General features: G+C 41.3%; 1 protein-coding gene across 11 annotated transcripts in view; it reads left to right on the forward strand.

Moving 5' to 3' along the window:
- The window catches only part of Sytl2 (synaptotagmin like 2), a 99,774-nt gene that overhangs the window by 56,634 nt on the left and 22,685 nt on the right, over positions 1–20,455 (forward strand). For 5 of the 11 annotated variants that reach the window (XM_085682989.2, XM_085682991.2, XM_048435161.3 and 2 more), the window contains exons 6-11: positions 401–515; positions 2,904–3,710; positions 7,002–10,739; positions 13,362–13,463; positions 15,756–15,809; positions 17,027–17,074. In XM_085682989.2, coding sequence (XP_085539115.2) covers positions 401–515; positions 2,904–3,710; positions 7,002–10,739; positions 13,362–13,463; positions 15,756–15,809; positions 17,027–17,074 — 4,864 coding nt within the window. Of the gene's footprint in view, positions 1–400; positions 516–2,903; positions 3,711–7,001; positions 10,740–13,361; positions 13,464–15,202; positions 15,347–15,755; positions 15,810–17,026; positions 17,075–20,455 lie in introns of those variants that run through there. The other 6 variants (XM_048435167.3, XM_048435165.3, XM_085682993.2 and 3 more) reach the window with 4 other exon arrangements.

A 20,455-nucleotide genomic window follows, 5' to 3' on the forward strand; every position in this document is an offset into this window, starting at 1 on the left:
GTAACACCTGCCAAGCACTTCACGATGATGGAGATCATTTCAGGCAGCTGTAATCTAGTATAGCAACTGGTGTGGTAGGAAGAGCCCTGGTGGGAATCTGACCTGATTAAGAAACCTTGCCCTTAGCCAAGTCTTTGCTCTTTATCAATGAAATGTGCTTCTGATCTAATTTCAAAGGACTTTGGCAATGTACATACTTTATATAATTGCATCTCTGCTTTTGTACGACGTATACTAATTATACGCTAACCAAATTAAACAGTTTCCCTGGCCCCAAACACACCAGACAATAGATTGGGCTGTTTAAAGCTATCAAATATGTGAGATCTTAGGCATTTGCTAGTGCTGGGTTGCTGTTATGACATTTAAACCAAGTTTAATAAACATTATATTTCACCAGCAAAGGAAGAATCCATTTAACAATTCCGAGCTGCCAGAAGATCACTCACCGCCACAAACCAAAAATGAGCAGTCAAAAACTGGAAAAGCTGGTTTACTTCAGATTTCAAAAGAGGGTAAATATTATTTTTCTGGACTAGCTATTTTTATCTTTGTTATCCGTGGACTGGGGGAAATACTCAGAGTTCCTTTCACTAAAATAACTCCCTAGAGAATGTGAGAAGCCCTGATGGTTTTCTTCTGCTGCTGTGGCCTTGGTCTAGATCTTAGGAACTGAACGTCTGTGCATTCCAGCCCCGGGGCTGCCAATTGTTTCGTGACCTCTATGCTCTGAGTTCCCTCATCAGTGACATGGGAAAATTTCTGACCAAAGGCGTGTAGTCTTTTCACATAACAGTATTTCTTGCAAGTCTGCCATGTGCTGATACAGTGGTCTGTTTGAAATTCAAAGAGGCTGAAAAACAAATTTAAAGCTACCCCCAGGAAGAAATGATAAAACTTGCCGCTCAGTATTTCATCGAATGTGTCGTTTGGTGGATTTAAGTTTGTCACTTACGGAATTTTACAGGCCAAGAAGAGGGAATGCCGGATAATTCTGTCCCTTCAAAAGCAACTCTAAGAAGATGCCACTCACTAAAAATTAGCCTAGAATGAGAAACAGTTGGACAGTGATCCAGGGACTTCAATTAGCCCATCTTAATAAGTTCCTTTTGGGTACACTTTATAATACACAAAAATGTAGGGAAAAATCACTAGGACCTATTAGCTGTTTGCTTTTTAAGCATTTTTGAGAAGATGTTAGTTTAGATATTGGGGTTTTAATTTTAAACGTTGAATTACTTTTTATGGTTTTAATATGTGATTTTGCAAGGTTGTGTTTGTGTTTTGTCTTCAGCCTCCTTTGAGAATTTTTCTCAAGACTGTTGTTAGATTGTTTTATGCATGCTTAGTGCCCTCAGAATTCAAAAGAAGATATCAGATTCCCTCGGAGCTGGAGTTACAGACGGTCGTGAGCCACCATGTGGGTGCTGGGGATTGAACCCAGATCCTCTGTAAGAACAACAAGGGTTCTTAACTGCTGAGTCATCTTTCTAGACCCTAAAAACTCTATTTGAAAAGTTTTTATAATCATTGTAAAATATCTCAAAGCAAATATAGCACAGCAATATTTTCAGTGATTTCTCCACATACAAAATAATGGCTCCTGATGTGACATTTCACACATATGTATCATTGCGACTCCTGATGTGACAGTTCACACATGTGTATCATTGTGACTCGCTTGTATTCTTCCCCACTACTACCTCCCTTCCCTCCCTCTCCTTGTTAGTCCTCCTACAGATGTACATAAACCCCCTTCAGGTTTCCTGTCACTCACACACACACACACACACACACACACCTAGATTCCACATAGGAAAAAATATGTGATATTTTTTGCTTTTCTTCATATTTCTCCATTTTCTTAACCTCTGTCTGCTTCTCTTTCAGCCTCTCCCTATGTGCCCCTTCTATGTTCATATCCTCATGGCATGTGCACACATGTCATGACACACCCATGGAGATCAGAGGGCAACGCTGTGGACTTGGTTCTCTCTGTCTACTTTTTTTTTATGGGTTTCGTAGGATTGAATTCAGTTTGACACTGAGTGGAAAATGCCTCTACCCTCTGAACCATCTTGCCAGCTTTCATGTATCAATTTTAAAAGATGACTTTTTTCACAACAATACTGAACAACAGTATATACAATATCTATACATGCCCTATCCTCACACATGCAGAGCCTCTGTCATAATTAGCATCTGCCCTCAGAGTGGTCTGTTTTTTATGACTATAGAAGTATGTTTACTTTTCTATTGCTGTGAAGAGACACCATGTCCAAGGCAACTTATAAAAGAAACCATTAAATTGGGGTCCTTGCTTACAGTTTCACATGGTGAATCCATGACCATCATGGTGGGAACACGGCAGCAAACATGGTGCTGGAATAGTAGCTGAGAGATTATCTTATTGGAAAGTAGAGAGCAGGGAGAGAGAAAGCTAACTGGAAATGGGGGTGCCTTTGAAACCTCAAAGCTTACTTTCAGTGATGACACACCTCCTCCAACAAGGCCACACCTCCTAATCCTTCCCTAACAGTTCCACTGAGTGGGAACCAGACATTCAAACTACCACATAGATGAACTACTTTGGGACATCTCTGTTATCCACAGTCCATAGTTCATATCAAGGGTTTGCTCTTGATGTTCTATATTCCACAGCTTTGGACAGATGTGTAATGCTCTGTTTTCACCATTGTAGAATCACTGAATAAAATTCCTACTGTAAACATCATCTGTGTACTGACACGAGTGTGCTCCCCCCATGAGGTCTGCATTCATGCAGCTTCTCTTCTTATATTTAGTGTTTCCATAGTGCTTCCTGAAAACAGACTCAACTTCCAGCTGCTTTAAAGTTAGTTTCTCTCCACTTAATACAGCTCTTAATATGTTTTAATTTTCAGATGAATTGTCAAAATCTAAAGAAAATACTTATATCCCAGATGATATTTCAAGTCAAAAGGTAGAGAAACCAAAGCAACCTGTGTCCCTGGCACCTGAAAATGGGTCTCAAATCAAAGCTCCAATCCCCAAGGCCAGAAAACTGATCTACAAACCGAAGGACCTCAAGACAGATGATAACCAGTCTTTTCCTAGACAAAGGAGGGACTCCCTGACCGCGAAAGGGGCGCCAAGAGGAATCCTAAAGCGCAACTCCAGCTCCAGCAGTACGGACTCAGAAACTCTCCGCTTAAATTACAGCTTTGATCCAAAGAGCAGAAGCCTATCCCCTGGCCTAACCATCCACGAGAGGATTTCGGAGAGGGAGCCGTCTTTAGAAGACGATTCGCCCACAAACTCGCTGGAGCCATTCAAGCACGTGAGATTCTCTGCGGTGAAGGACGAACTTCCTCAGGGTCCTAGACCTGTTCTTGGCCAGGAAGTAGGAGAGTTTACTGTTTTAGAATCTGACAGTTTGCAAAATGGAACAGAAGCTGCTGGAGGCCTAGACAAGTTTCAAGATCACCAAATGCCCTCCCACGGGAAACCTTTGTCTCCTTATCAGTCAGCGACAAGCCCAAGTGTTTCAGAAAGGGAAACCCACCAGCAAACGTCTTTTAGGTCTCTTCCAAGTGACGGGCTCCCTTGTCACTCAGACACTCAACCCACAAGACCACAGCCTGTTGAGAATTCATCTATCATTGGTGATAACCAAGATAAATCACCATCTCTAACAAGACTGGAATCAGAGTTGTCCAAAAGCCCTGCGGGTAAGGGTTGTCGTTGTGGGTTACAAAAGCTGTCCCTATAGCTTGAGATACCCAGACCGGTTATCCCTATGCAAGACCAAGGTATTCTTTAAGCATCCCAGCTAGGATTAAAAAAAGCTACTGTGGGACACTAATTTAGTGGCATTGCCTAAAGAACTAGAATAGTACAGTACCTAATATTTAATACGAGTTCCCTTACATTTGATCCGATGTTGATGATGATGATGGTGACGAAATTAGCCAGGTGTGGTGGCTCAGGCCTTTAGTCACAGTACTCAGGAGACGGAGGCAGGAGAATCTCTGTGAGTTGAGGTGAGCCTGGTCTACATAGAGAGTTCCAGGATATCCACAACTGCATAATAGAGAGACCCTGTGTTGAAAAGACAAAGACAGAACAATCACTTGTACAAATGGCAATGTTTTGAGGTAAATAAAAGTTACATAGATGGTAAGAACTAAACGGATTCTAATATGTTTGTTTAGAGTAAATTTGTCATTATTCACCTGCCATTAGGTTGAGAAACCAGACTCTGAGTACTTTTGAGGGAAAATCCTTCCAACTACCTTCTCAGGTCCCTTCTAAGTAATTACCACTTTCTTGGACCTTGAAAAACAAATTGGAAATATAATCTTGTACACTTTCTCCCATTTTAATAAGCTTTCATTCAGTCCTAAAATAAGTTTTTAATGCCATAAGATTTTAAAATAGCAATAATCAAGTTTCTAATTCAGTTTCCTCTCTCTTCATATTAGGATAATTCTGAAGTAGTTCAGCTTAGCTTTCTTAGCCCTGCAGTCCGCGACTCTTTAGGAGACAAAGCTCTTTGCATGTTTAAATGATTTGAATATAGCAAAACTTCTTTTAAAAAATAACAAGTGCTTCTTCAAGTGATGAGAGAATTCATGCGAAAAGAAATTACTACCGATGGACCAAACATTAGCAAATAATCAGGTGGCTTTTACTTAAGCCAGTGGTTCTCAACCTTCCTAATGCTGCAACCCTTTAATACAGTTTCTCATGTTGTAGTGACCCCCAACCGCCAAGTTGCTACTTCATAATTGTGATTTTGCTTCTGATTGTAATGTACATATCTGATGTGCAGGATATCCGCTATGTAACTCCCAGGGGGGTCATGACCTTCAGGTTGAGAACCACTGACTTAAATGTTTATCTTAAGGATGAAAAAACACGGGGGATAATATTTCCCTGTGTTATAATTTATATGGAGGAAGTAATAAGGCTTTCCTTGTTTTCAAACTACATCTGCCTCCTCATGGAATGTCTTTGTAATTTTGTATTTAAGTATCTGTCCTGCTGGATTTTAAAATCATGATTGATTATATACATTTTTGGAAGAAAATACTGTTAGCAAAGCTCTTTTGATTGGCTCCTAGCTCTCCTAGACTCAGAGAGTGCTTATATACAAGTGTACTAAGAGCTCCTTTTGCCGTTTGATTACTGAATAATATAGACAAGAGGTGCTGGGGCAGTCAAAGAACCCTCTAAACATGTGACTCATAGGGACTTGGCTTTAGCTGTGAGCTTGGATGCAACCAAGACTCATTGTATTTTTACAAGGAAAAACAACACAAAGAAATGAAAGATGGAAATATTACTTGATATTTTAAAAGAACTATTCTTAATTCTTGATGTAACAACTTTATGTGTAAAATACTTAAGAATCACATACAGAATTTTAAAAATTCTCATCTATGATATTGCTAATCAACATCAACTTTTGTTAACTTGTCATTTTATAACTTGCCAAAATTTTAGGCATGAATATAATTCATAAATTATATTTATTATATATAAATATAAATACTTATATTTATAATACCCTGACTTCTTTTAAGATTTACTTTTATTTTATGTATATGAGTGTTTTGCCTGTTTCTATGTCTGTGTTCCAGGCTGTGCAGGCCATTAGATGGTATCAAATCCCTGAACTGGAGTCACAGATGGCTTTGAGCCACCATGTGGGCACTGTGAACTGAACCTAGGTTCTCTGGAAGAACAGCCAGGGCTCTTAACCACTGAGCCATCTCTAACCCTACCCCCAAAACTTTTATTTTTGTTTTTGTTGTTTTACCAAGAGTTTATCACAAACATTTTCCTCGTTATTAAATAGTCTGTAAAATAGACACATAAATTTTATAACTTTCACAAGTATTGACCAATATTTAATTAGACAATGTGCATTTAAGTAAGGAAGCTATTATTTACTGTGTATCAGTATTATGCAAATCTCTTACATTTTCACATTTAGTCAAAGTTGATTAAAATTAAATATTGAATTTTATAAGCTGGTATGGTTTTATTGGGTCTGAAAATGTGGCTGACTTCATAAAAATTCAGCCCTTTTTGTATTAGGCACACCCCTCTCCAGGTACTGTGCAGCTTAGCATTAAAACAAAAAGGATCAGCGCCTTCCCTACTATCTTAAGTCAGTGCCTGATGAGTTCTTATAAAATACCTGTGTTCCTGTGGATGAACATCCTATGTACATTGCAATTCAGGCTTGAAAAAAATGCAAGCACCTTTCTTTAGACCCCAAGCCGTGGGTTACCTAACAACAAGGAGCCAGTTTGATAGACTTGGCTTACAGAAGTAGCTCCTGACTCACAGTAGAAATGGCAGAAAGAAAATGGGAAGTGATGGAAGAGGTTATTTTGATTAGAGTTCTGAACCTCCAGCATGCAGAGACTCTTGGGCCCTGGCTTCCGAGATCCTGATTGAGTAGATGAGGAGTCAGGCCCAGGAATGCAGATATTCCCCTTTTCTTATCCAAGTGCTCTGGAAAGAATTCGTTGTTTAGTCTCATTTGAAAGTTGTTTGCCCGACTCCTAAAATGACTTCAGTTTGTGCCCCTCAAAGCCTCCTTTAGAGTTTATGGCAACCTCCCGCTGGATGAAGAAAGCCATAAAGCCAATATGACAGCTTTCTCAGTTTTTGGTTTTAGGCAAATATTTGAAAGTTGGAGAAGATTAATACTTAAAATGTAACATGGAGCAGAATGTAAATCTTACATGCACTCCAAAGTCATTGCCCGAGTACTTCTCCACACGGCTTTGAGGGGTCTACATCTGCCTTCCTGTCCTGTTTCAAGGCACTTTTGACAGAGTAGTCAGTTAGAATATCTTATACCAAACTCCCTGAAAGATGCTGGCATGAGCTGCTAATATTCTCCAAAGGGCAAACCAAAGTGCCCATTGGGGATGATAGAATAAAGGATTGAATAAGGGTCCTGTAAGCAATAACTTATTCAGAAGAGCACTTCTGTGTTGCAGATGAACTGACTCCTTGCGTTGCACTTGAGCCCTCTCAGACATCAGATCACAGTTTTAGAGACCATCAGCAAGGTAAGCCCCTTCTCCTGGCTCTCAGTGCCCAGACATCCTTGCCCTTGGGTCCGTGCACTACTGAGATAAGGAAGACAGCTGACGATTCCATATCTAAAGTTCTAGACTGGTTTAACCGAAGTTCTCACACAGAGGACAGTGTGTCATCCCTCCAGCATCTCCAGGGACTAGATCCCAGGCAGCAAACAGACTCAGAACCGCAGATTACTGTTCCCATGATGACGGACAATACCTGTGTAAAAGGTGACTCAAAGATCCTGCCGTCCACTAAAATTAATCGGAAGCCTGTGAGATCGGATTCGACCTTCCAAGAAGAGGGAGATGTGCTGGTTTCTGAAGCTTGCCAAGACGCTGATGCACTTCTCAAATCTAACTCTGCAAATAGGTCCCAACAGGGCACCCCAAAGGAGGGTCCAGATACACTGCAACTGTTTAAAAGATACAGAATCCCAAGTCAAAGGAGTGACAGTTGGGATTGTAGCCAAGGTTCAGAGAGAACCAGAGAAGGATGTGGGACAGTTACTCCAAACAGTAACTACCTCCTCAGTGCTCTGAAAAGATCTGAAGCAGAGCCCCCAGTTCCGTGGAACCCTACGCATACTGGCAGCTTAAGTAAAGAAGAACCCAAACTTCATGTGCCCCAGAAAAGCAAAGGGAACACACATGTGAAGGCTGGCACTTCCTCAATTGTTCTAGACTGTAACTCGAAAGATGATATGGAGGGCCAGAGCAAAACCAGCAACACTTCCATCCTAAAACCATCCCTAAAGCCAGAGAATGGTGAGCTGCCACTCAGTTCTGCTGACAGTGGATCTTCTTGGAGGAAGCCTGAAGGCCAGGAAGAAGCAGGTGAGGGTCCCCAAAACCAAGTGCTGAGAGAGACATACAAGAGCGTGAGTGATAGAATATCCTTCTGGGAAGGAGAAAAAGCTGGAGCTAAGATAAAGGCAAAAGAACTCAAATCTTCTTGCAGCCAGGAGCCATCTTCTGCTAAAGCGTACAAGCCTGCAAAGTCACCGGTCATGATCACGGGCAGTTCAACTCCAGGCCAGAGTGAGTATAGTCACGTCACTGCTAAACGAGTGGTCCTTGATGAGGATGACCAAACACCCCACCTCTCCAGTTTCAATCTCTCAGATAAACCTAAAACAACCAGACCCCCAACATCAGGTGCATCCAAAACCCATTCTTCAGCTGACCAGTCAGATAAAGTGTCTCCCCTTCACACTACTGGTGATGAAAGATGCCATTCTTTGGAGAAAGACAGATTTATAACTGAGCAATCAAATGCCAGCTTCAAAGTTCTGTCCCTCAAAGAAAGAATGGATGAGCCCAATACAGAACAAGCCTATCGTCATTCTCAGTTTGAGAATTTGAGGAAGTTTTGGGGCCTGGGGGCCAATCTAAACAATATAGATAATGCTGAGAATCATAGTGCAGCACATACACAGAATTCTGTGCCACTTAACAGCCAAAAATCCAAGGAGTTTGCCAGCATGAAATCATCAAGAGAAAACACCCACGTAGAAGAGGGGAGACGTTTAAGACAGGGGCATATTATGGCAGCTGAAGAGATGGAGACATCAAATTCAAAGGGCATATTCCAAGCACCGCCAGATGAAACCACGTTTCCACGAAAACCACCCAAAGAGTTCACCTATCATTTGGCAGGAAATGCGCCTTCAAAGGAAAATGTGGGGAAAAACATGGGATATTTGGTTGCTCCAGTAATTGAAGAGACAAGGGATTGCTTAGATCAAGAAATTCAAGAATCCATAGTGAAAACAAGCATTGTGCCTCCTGCCTCTAAAGACACGTTCAACCACAGGCTACAGAAGTTGCTGGCAGAGGGTGCGTTTTCAGCAACCCAGACTTCTGGCAGGAGCGTTCAAGAACAGCAAGCCCTCCAAGTAGGTGTTTCTGAAAAGAGGACAGGGTCTCATAAGGCAAGTTTCACCGAGGATAAGGAAGATGCCTTGGGGCCCAAGAAGACCCCTAATGAGCACATAGATGAAGTGGCAGCTCTTCCACAGGTTCAACAGAGCTCCAGTGTAGACGAACTCCTGAAGAAAGCGGCTAGAACTTCATCCACTCCCTTGCAGTCCCCGTTGGAACTTGCAACTGCTAGACCCAACTCCCCATCTAAAGATGACAGGTTGTTTGAAAGGTGGATAGAACAGAAGCGCAGTTCTTCAGCAGATCAGAGAGAAATAAAAGCTCCCTCGCCGCAGGGTGTTGAAACTTCGGGAGATTCAGCTCTCACCCAGAAGGCTGAATGTTGGAACCCAGAAGGCGAGCCTCAGCTGGCTGCAGAAAGGTCTTTTCCCCCGGCTCAGTCTTCCTGTTTTTTTGAGGGCGTTTCCAATTCTTCAGCAGATGTGTCTTTAACTCAGAATACTCGTCTTGCGTCCCAGGATGGCACATTGCCTTCTGAGGGGGAAATTTCAGAGGCTATAGAGAAAGTTGTTCTTCCCTCTAGACCAACAGAGACGAATGTAAATGCTGTCTTACAGAGGCTCCTTAGAGAAGCTGAAGAAGTGGAAACCAAACTTCCTGAGAGAGCGCAAACAGCAGATAGACCCTCAAGTCCTCAGAGAGAGAGTCCCCCGTGGACTGTTACGAATGCTGTTCTTCCAGACACGGACTTCCGTTCCTTTTACACAGCTCCTGATACAGGTCATGAAGGTGGATCTTACTTATCTGCCAGAATGTCACCGTCAGAGCATCTCCTCAGGTCACCTGCCTCTGCTGTCACTCAGCAAGTCCATGAGCCTCTTCAGGAAGTGGTGGAGACAGTGAGGGAAACCCTTATTCAGCCCAAGTCAGAGTGCCTTGAATTTAGGGCTGGCTTGGAAAAACTACTGAAGGAAACACTAGAAAGTTCCCTGTCAAAAGATGAGAAGGATCCAGAGACTATTTCTCCATCAGCTGTAACAGGCAGTTGTGAGATGTCCCAGCAACTTGCTTCTGAATTTCATCCTAAAGAAATCCAACAAACTGTAGAGAAGGCTGAGGCTCCATCAGTAACTCAGAGTGCCTTTGATGATGGTTTTGAGAAACTTCTTAAAGAGATGTCTGAAGGACCTTTTCAGCTTGGGCTGTCAGCTAAAGAAGACAGTAAGAAGCAGCCTTCACAGGCAGAGCAAGACAGGTTCTTGGGGAAAATCCCCCATCTTTATCAGAATATCCCAGGAACCTCTAAGATGGAGGTTAAGTGTAAAGGGTTGGAATCTCAACTCAGCCTTGGTGACAAATTATTAGGAGGAGATGAAGCTGTGACCAGTCCATCAGTAGATGTTCAGGGTTACCCACATGGGTTTGGAGGCCCTGAACGCTCCCAACTTTATGGAAACTATGAAATAGAGACCATTGAAACGGTCCAATCTGTAGGCAACAGGGGCGGAGAAAGGGCTGTTGCAGAAACCACATGGGCTCCCCAGGAACCCGACTTTGAAGAAGCTCCTGAGGAAGTTAGCATGTCCAGAAATAAGCAACCCATTGCTCTCCTGGAAACAACAGGAAAACCTACAGAAATGAGTAAAGCTGTATCGATCCTAGCAATACCACATAAGAGACCAGAGAAAGAGCGGAGACTAGAAGCAAGCTCTGAATCTGAGTTCTCAGATGGGAACACCAGCTCTAATGGGGAGAGCTGGAGAAATACCAGTGAGTGTTTAGGGATTTTTTTTTACTCCATAATGAGTCTGCTTTATGGGATCTGTGCATAGAGGATGAGTTTTTAAAGACTGGGGTCCATTTGGTATTCCACCATAATGATATTTTTGTTGTTGTTGTTGTTGTTGTTTGGTTGAGTTCTCCTAAAGTTTTCTTAATTAGAAAAAGCCTTTTTGCCTATACTCTTTATTTGGGTAATTTGTATAAACACAGCATTCTTAGAAGGCTGTGTTTCAGAACTATCTCATCAAATCTATAAAATGTTTAGAGCCCAACAGTATTTTTTAAATAACTTGTTAGGGGATTAGAAGAGTCTCGAAGACACATACGCCATTTGTTTTCTTGTGAATAATTAGGATTTCTCAACCGACACTCCTCCCAGAAGTCTTGGTAGGAGTCACAGGGGGAAAGTTCCACAAACAGACCCAAACTCACTGTGTAGGATCGGTGCTTTAGTATGGGTGCAGCTAACACCCAGGGCCAGATGCAAGACTGCAACTTCCCTTCCCTCAGATGCTTTGCTGAGGGCCTTCCATCCCATATTTCTTCCCTCTCTCTTCCCATGTATCTGCAGAATCATCTTCCCCTTCTCAAATACGTTTTCAGTCTGATGAGCTAACCTGATTCCACCTAAGGACGTTGCCTGGCCCTGCTGCCTTGGCTAAGTTGTGAAGGCTTTTACTCAATGGCTACATTCATCTCAGCGCACTGAGGGTTCTGCTTTCAATCAAGCTACTAAACACCAAGCTTGCCTTGGTTTGATGTTGATCAACTCTTGGGCATTCTGGCAGAAAAAAACGAGAGCAAATTAGAATGAGATGTTACCCGATGAGGCAGGGGAGGATGTTCTCTGACTGGAGCATTTTAACCAAAGCTGCTTAACCGTAGTTGAACATCTTCTTTCTGGTTTGACAGTGTCGGTGGAAGTAAACTGGTTTTACTAAGTGGATGGCTTGTGAAGTCTGAGTTCTTTGATAAGTAGCTATCACATCTTTTCTGGACTACCGACCTAAGGATCCATATGGGATCCCAATCAGTCAAGATTAGACTCTTTTAACAAATGTTACTGACTAAAAAATCAACAAGAAAAGTGAAATATTTTCGAAAGCCAAGCATGTATGAGAATAAATCCATCCCACCAATTCTGTTGAGGTGTTCTCTTACTAATCTGCCCTTTGCGTTAGGTGGGTAAACTGGTCTGTAGGGGGTTGTGAATTTGCACTCTGTATAGAAACTCCTGTGTAATGTGTGTAACCATTCTTGTGGTACACTAGCGTCTTCTCGACTGAACAGAGATAACCCATCTAAGTAAGAAACAATACTGATGACAGGCAGAATCCAAGAGGATATTTTTAAAATTATGAGTCCCTCATGGCTTTTATAGTCTTTAAAACCAACAGGCAGGAAGCAGTGGAATGCATTGGGGAAGAAACTTTCTTCAAGGTTCCCTAGTTTTGACGAACAGCTTAGCGTGCTGGACTTGAGGCTAAGTTCTTAACCACGAACTACTCTAATATGTTCCTGGTGGTGGCAGGGATGCTCGTCCATGGCCAAATACTTTTGGAAATGCTGGGTAATTATGTACAAGAGGCATCCTGAATTTATTTTGTCTTAGAACCCATTTGCTGAAGGGTGCATATTAAGTACATCAGGTAGATCGGGAATGTATTTCAGAAAACTAGTGCCTCTAATCATTGATTGATTGATTGATTGATTGATTGACTGATGGAACCGTTTGCTGATACAGCTCATATTTTTGAAGTCTATATAAGTGTAAATCTTCTAGTCATGGATGTTAATACTCAAGACTTATCCATGATGGAGTTTTCAGTGTTTAAGTGAAATCATTAAGGACAGTTTAGAAAATGTGTAAACTTAGATGTATGTAAGGACTGTTCTTATTACAGGATGACATCTTTTTTTCTCTTAGTTATAAATGTATGCATAAATATAATACACAACGTGTTTTAAATTTAGTAATTAAAAATGTCTTTATATATAATGAAAATCTAATGTCTATAGATCTAGAGGCATTAGTAAATAATGAAATCCTCCCTACACTTTAAAATGCTTTAGTTAATTAAAGAGTTGATTACTTTTCTTTTTTTTAACCATTTAGTTGGTAATTTTTCTGAGTCTTGAAATCTAGAAATCCCACTCCTATTGGTGTGGAGAGCTTGCCTGTCATGTGCTCGGCCCTGCACAGATGTGAAGCATCTGAATCCTGCCTTCTGTGGTTTTCTGCTAACATTTTTTTTAATGGCCCCAAATCATTTCATGTCTGTCTTCAAACACCAGAATGTGAAGTGTGAAGATTCAAGCTGTGACTCAGTAAATTTTGTGCCTAAAATAGAGGTGTGGATAACTCAGAGAGGGCTTTTGTATTAGCGTGGCAACCTCACTTCTATTGGTTTCTGCTTCCTCATAACCAGGAGAGTTATCTCCGAGAAGCATGTTGATAGTAGAGATAGTAGATATTTTAGTTTCTTTTGTGAAGTAGGGGAGGCTCGGCATACAATTTCTCTTTTCGCCCTGTGGTTTCAGTGTCCGCTGGTGACAGAGGGGCTTTTGCTCTTGCTGTGTGCAGCCTTCATCGGTTTTGTCTCGTAACAGGTTCAGAAGAAGAACACAGCCCCGTTCTGAGAGCTTTGGGAAGGAGCGCGGCTAGGACAATGCCTTCCAAAAGTCTCGACGACATTTCATCAGACTCAGCAAGTGAGAACAAAGTCTGCCCACTGTCCATGTCTCACCCGAGCTTAGGAACGCTTGTGCGCTCTTCTGTGGCCTCACTGCATGCTGGCATGCACCGACCCCCCAGTGCAGGTGCCACCAGGAGACTAGACCATGCTTTCCAGAGTGCGCTCAAACAGCAGCTTGCCCTTCGGTGTCTGAAACTTTGCTTTTAAAATAACTCACGATATTTAATTTTGAGAAAAGCAGATTTCCTTGGGTTTACATCCCAGCTTGAGTGTTTAAAAATACACAGGGCTAAGGAGGTGGCTTAGTGGTTGAAGAACTTGAGGTGCAAGCATGAGTAATGTGTGTGTGTGTGTGTGTGTGTGTGTGTGTGTGTGTGTGTGTGTGGAGAGACAAGGAATCCCCAGGGCAAGCTCACTAGCTAGACTAGCCCAATCAGCGAGCTCCAGGTTTAGTGAAAGACCCTGCCTCAATACATAGTAGAAACTGATAGAGGAAGAAACCTTTCTCAACCTCTGGCCTCTTCAAGCATGTGCATACCTCAGGTATAAACAACACACATATGCATATGTGACTACACACACACACACACACACAATTCAATAAAAATACAAGTAAAGTGAGTTTTAAAGAACTGTAGTAGCTAATCATGCCGGGGAGGTTTGTACTAGTCCTTAGCATCTATTGAATAGCCAACAGGTTGCCTAAGAATTTTCCACAAGCACCTGCCTGCCCATGAGAGGCAAACAGCTATCTCCATGTTATAACTGAGCAAAATGGTCAAATCGGAGATCAAATGCCTTGCTTAGTATTACACAGTAGACCAGAGGCTCAAAATAGGCTACTGTCAATAGTTTTTACAAAGTGACCATATTATATATGACAGTGTTGGATGCCTAATACATTTTTCCTTGATATGAATTTGAATCAGTCCTTGACTTCAAGAACCTTCCTTTCTCTTCTATCACTCCACTGCTACTCAGACACTTCTTTTGGTATCGGCCAAAGAATACCATGTCAGGTACTGTTTCATGCAGGCTGTTGCTTACCTGGTGAAGCGGGGAGGGCTTCAGATATGACAGAATGCACGTCGGGACTCACGTGCCATACCAGTGGATTTAGAAGCCACGGCCTCTGGGGTTTTGTTCCTACTATTTTGAAGCGATGATCTGTCCTGGGGTTGCCGAGGACCATGAGAAAATTTATTACATAGAAGTTAACCACTGCCAAACTCAAATGATTGCTGACATTGTAAGGCTTAGGATAAATTTTAGGTACTCAAAATTTAAGATTTTAAACAAAATTCGGGGTTTAGAGAGAAAGAAAGGGAAAAGAGCTCCGTCCCCAAAACAATCCCAGGGCATGGAAGAAATATTCCTAGTTCAGATCACAGCTGTAAACCTCCCAAGGATCTTGGAATTTCAGGGTTAGAGGGGACCCTGAAGGTCATTTCAACCTCGCTCAGCAGCAGAATTCCTGCTAAAGCCTCCTCAACAGGTGGCCAGCCCCCACATCCGCCTGAATGCTGCCAGAAAAGGCAAGTCTAGTCCTCTGTTGGACAGCTCTGATTGTCCTTCCTTACGTTAGTGATGGGCACCAAGGAAAAAAGGAGAAAAAGGCAACAATTGTGCTATTTAATAAACAAAACAAAACAAAACAAAACCCCTCTTGTCTGAGAAGTATAGGGTTATTTCCATGGTGCAGCTTTAAAGTGCTCAGGAATGTGTAGGGTTAAAAAAAAAAAAAGTGAGCTGCCGGTATTCCTGCGTGCTCTCTCTCCCAAATACCGATACCCACTCTCACACGAGCCTGCCAAGATTCCACTCAGCAGCTGGTCCCCAGTTCCATCTCTTCGGTTGGCTTCCCAAGCAAGCCTCCCAGAGGCACATGCAAACGATGATGTACAGACACAAATATTTGCTAATGACCATAGGTTTGGGAAGGTGTTAGTCATGGCCAGAGTCTTACCCTCTGCCGCAGGATAGAGAGGCTGCTTCAGCCCTGCGCTTTCCCCTGCTGTCAGCGGATTGCTTGCTTGGAGCTAACCCTTCTAACCCATGGGAGTCAGTGCACAGCCGGTTGCCGATGTGAGCCGCAGCGGGCTGAAATGGAAGCGTCTGCTAAGACACTGACTCAAGTGGCTAATCTAAAAAGAAACTGTTTGGGGGGAAGACATCTTGGTTGCACCCCATCACTGCATCTTGACTAATTGCTTCTCACTCCCAACTCCGGGGAGCTCCCAGGGACAATCTCGTTCTCTTCTCATCAAGGGTCAGCCACATTAACCATTTGCTAATTTTTCCTGAACAGATCAAGCAAAAGTAGATAATCTGCCGGAAGACTTAGTACGTAGTGCCGAAGATGGTAAATATCTTTATGTATTTGCATGTTTGCTTGTGTATTGAATTCTGGGGTGATGTGGGCAGTCACGGGGATGCAGCTGCTGGATAAATAGAACAACGTCATTTTCCAGTATGTATCGGACAGTGCGTAAGCTGTAAGAGCATACTGACTTGGTACATTTAATACTGCCTGTATTCTTCAGGCTTCTGCTGGTGATAACATGAGGATCTCATCAGATGCGCCAGAGAAGCAAGGATTTCTATAAATAGGAAATTATATTTCTGTGGGTATGAGCTAATTTGTGTTACTCCGACTTGCAGAACTCTCCGAAAGCAGAAAGAGTAGAGAAGGATCCTGGGTTAAATTGTTCTTGTATTTGATTCTCAAATCTTAGCAGTTAGGATTTTTTCTGGGCACAACTAATAGTCTTTAACTTCCAAGGAAAGGGCTAAGGGCTAGAGTAGGAAAACCTGCCCATGATTAGTTAAATGAATAAGGATGGGGGTGTGAGTGAGATGAATTGATTTCAAATATTAAGGAACCAAAGCTCTTGAAGTATGCAACACTTTTGTTATCAAATTAACTGTAATAGAACCTTGATGGGGGAGGGGGAGAAAGGCTGGAAACAACTCTGATTCTTGCAGTTCAGCAGCTGAGCAGATGAATGATTTATATTTGCCGACAGTTCCTAAGTTTTGTGAGCTGCTTTTGCTATAATCATAAAAATATGTACTTAAACTATGCTAAACGCACCACAAGAGCGTCTCGGAGGTAATATTTTTCTTTTACTTCTATGTCTAGTTTCCTTGTTTTATATTTACGACCGCCTCGTTGAAATAAATGAGAAAATGGGTTTAGTCTTTATTTTTAAGATTGAATAAAGAAGTTCTGAGAAATAAGGTGACCTTTCTACAGTCATGTAGTGCTTCAGTCAGTGAGAGAGCGGAAGCGTCATCTCAGATGCTCCTGGCCGGGTTCTTCCTTGCCATGTCCGTGCAGTGTTGGAGTGGCTTCCAGGAATGAGACCTCAGGTCTTCTAGGCTGCATCTGAGACTTTTAACTGAACAGGAGACTTTAACGAGGCTAACGTAGGATCAGACTGGGACATGACAAACAGAAAACCTGTCAGATGAACTCGGCAACTTCAGCTGTGAAACTAGCCTTTGAGTTTTGCTTTCCTGTCTGTTTAATCCTCAACTGAAATGCTGTTTTATTCTCGATGTTACTCTTTTGGGTAGATCAAAAGGCAGACCAGGAGCCAGATACAAATGAGTGTGTACCAGGAAGTGAGTAGCAGGACATTGTTCGTGGGTGACTAGATGTTTCATTCTATGTAACATTAAATGTGCTAATGAATTAATCCATTAATACCACAGCACTTATTATTACTATATTTCTGAAGCTTGCAAAAAGAAACTATTTCATTCTGATAAGGGCTTATTAAACACAGTTTACTCCTGCCTATACCAAAAGAATGTATTTTCTCTAAGAGAGAGTTGTATAACGTGTTTACATAAATTGCTATTGATAAGTTATTGACTTCTCTCTGGTCTTTGACTTTGCTCAAAATCAAATGGGAATTTTTTTTTTATTTTTTTGCAGTTCAGTTCTATGTTGCATTGTGGTTGAGCATGTCAGGTCTCTATAACTTTTATACAACAGTAGTCATAAAGCAATTTATTGCTTATTAGAATTCCCCCCTCCCCAAAGAACTGTGCTTGACAGTTCATAAATAGTATGGTTGGATATATCTCCCTACATATCTATAAAAGTAAAATTTCTTGTGTTCAGCATTTAAATGATAAGATTTGAAACTGGTTCCAAACAGTAACTAGTCTATCTAAAAATGGTGAATATTTGAATCTATACAAAGTGAATGTTTCCTTTTGCTACTAATGCCCATCAACTAATTTATATTCACTAGACGACAAGGATGTTTGTTCCCAGTTTTTGACATCAAGATCACTACATAAGTCTGACCACAGTCTTAAGGGCAAATTATGTATTTAAAGTGGTTCGTTAGTGCCCCTCTTTCATGAATGTAGACACTGTAGGTCTGAAGCCAGTGCTACCCAAGATGGCTCACTCAGGTTCACAGTGTTTAGTATAATAACCCCCACAGCCTTTGCTAATGGGCCTTTTGCGGAGAGCAGCTAAGTGGAAGAGCCAGAAGATGGAGAAACTAAGTGCTGATGGCTAACATCTAGCTTGAAATCCGAGCCTGCTCCCAGGTCTTCCTGCCAGGGATAAAGGCATTTGAGCTCTGACTCATGACTTGACAAATTCTTAAGAGAAGCCTAGGCAAGGAGGCCGCTCCGTCTGGCTGTTGCAGACAGAACAAGCGGCTGCCCCAAAGATGCTTATGGCTGGAGACTTTTCCTGTTGCCTTTGAACTGGGAGGTGCTGAAGTCTGGGCATCTGATTTTATGTTACTGTGTTTAACATTTTGTTTGAGGCATGAAAACAAAACATAGGCAGACATATGTACCTATATCTCCGATTTCATTCATAGCCTAATAGACCAATCATGTGCTGTTACTGTATGCAAATTCACTTCTTCAGCGATTTTTAAAAGTTGGTTCTGACTGTCTTTTCATTAGTAAATCACACATTCTTACCATAAGACAAAAATGAAATGTATGATTAAAAATCCATAACTGGAGCTCACAAATATAAAATGATTACATTTGAAACTGATTACATTTGTGTAGCTGAATCTGACCCATCTACATCTCCAACAATATACTTTGCTACAATGAAACAACAAAAAGATTTTTATAATCTTATGAAACAATATACATAGGATTCCTAATCTTGAGTTGTTTCCTCTCTAACACTCACCCAAAAGTACACACACACACACACGCACACACACTCGCATACACACATACACAAATGCAGATGTGCACACACAAACACACACATGCATGCTCACACCCTCAGTTCTTTGAGAAATGATAAAGTGTGTATTCTAATGAGACCCTGAATGGATTTGGTGCATGTATTTATCTTTGTGAGCCTCAGACTAGATGAGAACTGATATAGAATATGCATATATTTAATATATGTAGCTCAGTTTCTCAGTTTTGTGTTCCCTTCATTAGATTTGTTTCAGCTAAAGATGAGATAAGCTAATTCTTTTTTTCTAGGGTTTTTTTTTTGTTGTTTTTTGTTTTGGTTTGTTTTTTTTTTTTTTTTTTTTTTTTTTTTTTTTTTGGTTTTTCAAGACAGGGTTTCTCTGTAGCTTTGGAGCCTGTCCTGGACCTAGCTCTTGTAGACCAGGCTAGCCTCGAACTCACAGAGATCCACCTGCCTCTGCCTCCAGAGTGCTGGGATAAAAGGCATGTGCCACCACCACCTGGCACAAGATTAGCTAATTTCTTTAAGGCTGGATTTGTGCCTTTTGAGTTATAAAGAGAAATGCCATTTGATTTGTATCTACTTCCTAATGGCAATTTGAAGAATAAAACCAAATGAATATATTCATATTGTGTTCAAGACATAATTTGAAGATGATGTATCATAAAAACTGTTTTAAAAAATTACATATTCAGCGACCAGACAGTAAAAAATATCTTGAAATATAAACTCTCTCGTTGTAATAGCTATTACTCACCATATCAAAAGCTTACACATTATAATTCATGTACAAAAGAAGAAAATAGTTTCCTAACTAGAGATATGCAAATTAGGGTCCAAGCCTTCTTTACATATACTTATTGTATTAGGAAGAAGTCATATACCATCTTTTCTTAGTCAGAGTATATTAACTTGATCTATTAAACCAGGCCTTTGTATATTGAGGATTTTTTTGGCCCAAATGGTATCTAAATATATATTTTTGATGATTTCTTTCTTTTCTTTTTCTTTCTTTTTTTTAATTTTTTTTTTTTTTATTTTTGAGACAGGGTCTCTTTTTATGTAGCCTGGGCTGGCCTGGAAATTGTCATGTAGACCAGGTTGGCCTTCAATTCATAGAAATCTACTTGCCTCTGAATTCAGAGAACTGGGATGAAAGACATGTCTTACCACACTTGAATAAAACAGTTTATTTTAAAATTATAGCTTCTCATAATTCTGAGTGAGGACCATCATCAGATCCATGGTATCACATCTCCTCTCTCTCTCTCTCTCTCTCTCTCTCTCTCTCTCTCTCTCTCTCTCTCACACACACACACACACACACACACACACGCACATCAGGAATGTTCATGATCACTAAATAAACAAACCTAGCCTTAGGCACTCCATAGCCAAGGATCCTTACTGTTGAATTGTGAACATATATCCTTATTGCCCAAATGAAATAGTTTTTCAGCCTGCAGCATGTCATAAATCTGGATCTGGTTGGTGGGGGAGGGGTGGGGGGGGGAGATGAACCAATACATCACAGCACTTAGGGTTCAAAGCTCTGATGTGGAAAAACATAAGTAAAATCAATTTGCATTGACAGGCAAGGGTCTTTTAGGGACTGTGGTCTTATTTTGCACCCCAGAGTGGCCTGGAACTCGCTATGCAGCTGACGATGGTATGAAACCTACAGTCCACTGGCTTCAGCCTCTCCTGTTGCTGGGGTTATAGGCCTGAGCCACCACGTCTGGTAAACAATATAATTCAAGACCAACAGGAGCTAAGAACTAGTGGGAATTTTTTCCCCCAAATAGTTT

Source organism: Myodes glareolus, chromosome 24, assembly GCF_982192425.1.
Source record: "Myodes glareolus chromosome 24, mMyoGla1.1, whole genome shotgun sequence".
NCBI lineage: Eukaryota > Metazoa > Chordata > Mammalia > Rodentia > Cricetidae > Myodes > Myodes glareolus.